Source organism: Euprymna scolopes, chromosome 11, assembly GCF_053919585.1.
Source record: "Euprymna scolopes isolate OS-2025 chromosome 11, ASM5391958v1, whole genome shotgun sequence".
In the NCBI taxonomy this organism is placed as follows: Eukaryota; Metazoa; Mollusca; class Cephalopoda; order Sepiida; family Sepiolidae; genus Euprymna; species Euprymna scolopes.
In genome coordinates, this window is record NC_136492.1 from 70,340,145 (window position 1) to 70,345,144 (window position 5,000).

The 5,000-nt window shown below is 32.9% G+C and overlaps 1 protein-coding gene across 1 annotated transcript in view; it reads left to right on the forward strand.

Annotated features, from left to right (window-relative positions):
* Window positions 1-5,000, forward strand: part of LOC145287900 (apicoplast pyruvate carrier 1-like) — a 467,232-nt gene that overhangs the window by 341,503 nt on the left and 120,729 nt on the right. The window contains exon 2 of the mRNA XM_080135841.1: window positions 32-218. Coding sequence (XP_079991967.1) covers window positions 32-218 — 187 coding nt within the window. The remainder of the gene's footprint in view (window positions 1-31; window positions 219-5,000) is intronic.

Below are 5,000 nucleotides of genomic sequence, written 5' to 3' on the forward strand. Positions count from 1 at the left end.
TAATTATAATTAAATCTATTTGTTCTTCCAGGTAACCTAAACCCCTATCTGACTTCCTATCTGCGTCATCATGGCTATCCAGATATGGAATACTCAAAGAGTTTTTGGATCATCGCATTATCCTCTGCGCTACAAGGACTTGGAATGTCATTTGGTGGCGTTTTGCAACAGAAAGTTGGTACGAGGCTTGCAGCATTGTTAGGATGTTGGATCATGAGGTAAGTTCATTGTTCAACAAGTCTATCGACTTTGTAGAAAAAAAATGTTTTTCAGATCCTTATTAAAGAACAAGCTAAAAAAGAATTTTCCATTCATCGGGCATGAAAAACGAAACTAAGGATATCTACTTAGATCTTCAAAGCAAGCATATTCTTAAGAAGCGTTAATTCAATCTATGCGTTTCATTATAAAAATTCTATGTCAAACTAAAGCATGATGGATCGAATAATTGAGAGAGTCTCTTTGGAAATACGTGGATAATTCTCAATTTCAAACCAAAGTATTTTATTCCAAAGTTCAGTATGACAGACCAAAGAAAATGATATTTCAAAGTTTAGTATGAAAGATTAAAGAAAATGCTATTTCAAAGTTTAATATGACAGACCAAAGAAAATGCTATTTCAAAGTTCAGTATGACGGATCAAAGAAAATACTATTTCAAAGTTTAATATGACAGACTAAAGAAAATACTATTTCAAAGTTCAGTATGACAGATCAAATAAAATGCTATTTCAAAGTTCAGTATGATAGATCGAAGAAAATGCTATTTCAGAGTTAAGTATGACAGATCAAAGAAAATGCTATTTTAAAATTTAATATGACAGACCAAATAAAATGCTATTTAATAGTTCAGTATGAAAGGTAAAAAAAATGCTGTTTCAAAGTTTAATATGACAGACCAAAGAAAATGCTATTTCAAAGTTAAATATGAACGACTAAAGAAAATGCTATTTCAAAGTTTAATTTGACAGACCAAAGAAAATGCTATTTCAAAGTTTAATATGACAAACCAAATAAAATGCTATTTCAAAGTTTAATATAACAGACCAAAGAAAATGATATTCCAAAGTTCAGTATGTAAGATTAAAGAAAATTCTATTTCAAAGTTTAATATGACAGACCAAAGAAAATGCTATTTCAAAGTTCAGTGTGAAAGATTAAAGAAAATGATATTTCATAGTTCAATATGACAGATACAAGAAAATGCGATTTCAAAGTTTAATATGACAGACTAAAGACAATACTATTACAAAGTTCAGTATGACAGATCAAAGAAAATGCTATTTCAAAGTTTAATATGACAGATACAAGAAAATGCTATTTCAAAGTTCAGTATGACAGATCAAAGAAAATGCTATTTCAAAGTCTAATATGACAGGTCAAAGAAAATGCTATTTTAAAGTTTAATATGAACGACTAAAGAAAATGCTATTTCAAAGTTTAATATGGCAGACCAAAGAAAATGCTATTTCAAAGTCATTATGAAAGATTAAAGAAAATGCTATTTTAAAGTTTAATATGAAAGACAAAATAAAATGCTATTCCAAAGTTTAGTATGAAAGATTAAAGAAAATGCTATTTCAAAGTTTAATATGACAGACAAAAAAAAATGCTATTTCAAAGTTCAGTACGACAGACTAAAGAAAATGCTATTTCAAAGTTCAGAATGACAAACTGAAGAACATTTTATTTAAAATTTAAGTCTGATAGACGAAGGGAAATCAATAGCAGGAAACAATTTAATACAACCCATTTTATAATAGTCACTGGTATAATCTTTAGTACGAGTAGAATGGGAATAGAACATTGACAAAATGAATACAGTTTTTGTCTTTTTGAAATCTAAATGTAAGCATACGAACTTCAACGATTTAGACAAAATAGCAGATTGACAGAATGACAATAATGAACATAATTTTTGAATGTCCTATGCGTATTAAATCCACTGAAAACTGAAAAATAATTATTTAAATAGTAATGTGTTTTCAAAATAATTAATTTCTGAAAATGAGTTCTTAAACAAAACCATATAATTAGATAAAAAGATTTGTTTGTAATTCATGTAATTGGGATTGCAACTTGATTCTCGATTAATAGAATACAAGATGAACAAAATAAATACAAATATATGACACGATCTTTTGTTTACTTAATCAAAAGAAGTTACTTAACATTTTAAAAGTTATTCATTTTAAAATAGATTAAAATAAGTTTTTTATTATTAATGCACTAATCTACATAGCTTTAACTAAACTTAATAACTACAAAAATAGACGCGTTTCTTTTTATTCGTACAATTGTGAATACAAATAGATTCACGATTTGAATGTTGAAATGTCTTAAGATGGAGTGCTGTTTGCCACATCTGGAGAGGATTTCCTAAGAGTACCTTTTCCTTCCTTGACAGTGTACAAAATCGTCTTCGATATTTAGGGGGTGGGTGACTTTCCACCTCCCTACTTCCTCTTTTCTACAGAAGAGACATGGCGAGGCTGCTTATGCTCTATCGTTACTTATTTTATGGTATGGTGCTCAACTGAGCCTCAGTCTATGGACCCCCCCCCTCGTAAAACGTTCACAACAACTACGTATCTAGCTACAACAAGCGTCAACAACTTCCCTCACACTCTATTTTTGCCTAAAACTAAATGTAAATTCCATTCCATGAGCAGAGTTTCTTTTCTAGAACTGTCTGTCTATGGAACACAAGACGGTGGGACTGCTTCCCAGTTAACTGTAACATGGTCGTATTCAAGTCTAATGTAAATAAGTAGTATCCCCCCTCCCCTATATCAAAGTGGCACTGTGCCTTGGTTGGGGTGAAAATGTAATAAAAGAAGGTTCTTGTTGTTCTGTCTTCTAAAATAATTAAGCCCTACCCAAGTTGTACCACTACTAATCATATTACCTCACCATCTATCCAATACTTATCCTCAAATGGCCTTTGGGTCTTGATAAGCAGTTAAGCAGTGATCCCCAAAATAAAAAAAAATGTATGCAGAACTGTTATCTCTACTATTATATAAAATAAACTTTGTGTATGTGTGTTCATCTTTTATAAACTCCACAATGGCTGGGCCGAGTTTTATGGAATTTTACACAAATGTTCAATATATATCTGGCAGTGTTCTTAGATAGGTTTTGTATTGGAATGTCTTTAAAAAGTATCGATAATCGGAAAGATGGAAGAAGGAACAGGCGATTTTGACCAAAGTCAACACCTTATACAGCCTAACATTACAAGTGCATTTGAGAAGTTTTATTAGAACACAAGACGAAAAGGTCTGGTATATAAAATCAACAGTAGGTTCTTGAAAAGATAGACACAGATTCAAAATGACTGTTTTTGTTTAAAGCATAAATGAAACATGATACTTGACGTTTTCATTTTACATTCAAGCCATTATCACCGCACAAGCAGAAAGGCCAATCATATATCAACAGTATACTCTTTAATATGACAGGGGTGCGTTCGGAATAGATGTTTCTGTTTAAAGCTCAACTGGAGTGTGATACTTGATTTTTGTATTTTAGAGTTTAATTCAAGCCGTTGTATATAGAACAATAATTTTATAAAATATAGATTTTCTACAGTTCAATGTAGACTACAATGTATTGTGGACTAATCTCTGCAGGGAGGTTTATAAAGCTTCCTCCTGGTGCACCGCGATGGGTCTCCAACTAGAGCAGGTAATCAACAGATTTGATTGAAAAATTGTCGATTTCACCAATTTCGCTGACAATAAAAGTATGAGAGAGTGAAATATTCGTTGATCATTAATCAATCTCGGGCAACGTGGAGTCCTCCTGCTAGTAGATAGATAGTAAAAGAGAAAAAGGGAGAGAGGCAGAACGACAGGTAGATAAAGAAATTATGCTTTAACTGGAAAGAAAAACTGAAGCAGCACAATATTCGTGTACGTAAAAAGGGTTGAATGATATTTGTTTTCGTTCAATTATTACAAAGAAAAAACTGCAAACGCATCAAATTCGAGTTCGATAAAAAAAAAAAATATTCAATCTGTTGTTTAGACTATTCATACCACTTGTTTTAGAATTTAAACTACGGGTTGGAACGATAAAATTATCGTGCAAAAGAAAAGAACACTACAGCTTTATTTTAAAACTTTTATTGGAAAAATCAATTCAGGTAACTTTATTATATAGTAGAGCTATTCAATGATGTCGCCTTGAACCTCAATCACCGCCTCGATACGGGTCCAGAACTGGAAGCATGCCTTTTCCACAAGTGCCGGTGGGAGGCTCGGTGAATATTCAACAGATGACGGCAATCAGGCTGGCTTTGATGTTGTGAGTAGTTATGTTGGTGATGTTCTCGATGAATGACGAAACGAAGTAGTCCAGTGGATTCAGGTCAGAGAAAGAGGGAGGCTAATGAGAGAAGAGTACAAAATCGTAGAACTCCTTCTGAAACCAAGCCTGAATCTCTTTGGACTTGTGGGCAGGCGCCGAGTCCTGCTGCCACACTCAGGGTCTGCTAGATTGAACCAGGGGATCACCACACCCTTCAGTACATCCAGGTACAGTTTGGCATTGACTTTCAAGACAATTTCGGAGATGTGATGTGGCATGATGTGATCCTCACTTGAAATCACATCAAAGACCAAACTTCATTGAGCTATGCCCTCAAGCGTTGAACTACTCGGATTTGCATTTTGAGGGTGCTAGCAATGATCCTGTTGTCATAACTTGGATTTGTAGAGAGCATAATTGTACGGCGGCTCATCTCAGATCTCACTCGTTGAACATTGTGTAACTTTCAGACATGATAGAAAGCTCCTATCACTCTTGGGATTTGTACACAATCACAAAAAAAAAAAAAAAAGAAAAGAAAATCGGTTTTCATCAACGCCAAACTTTTTTTCTAGAGCGAAACTTTTATCATTTCATACTGTACTATATAAGAATAACCACCTTTTGTAGCAATTAAAAACTGTTATTTAATCGGTACTCACAAACACACAAAAAATTAATACTCA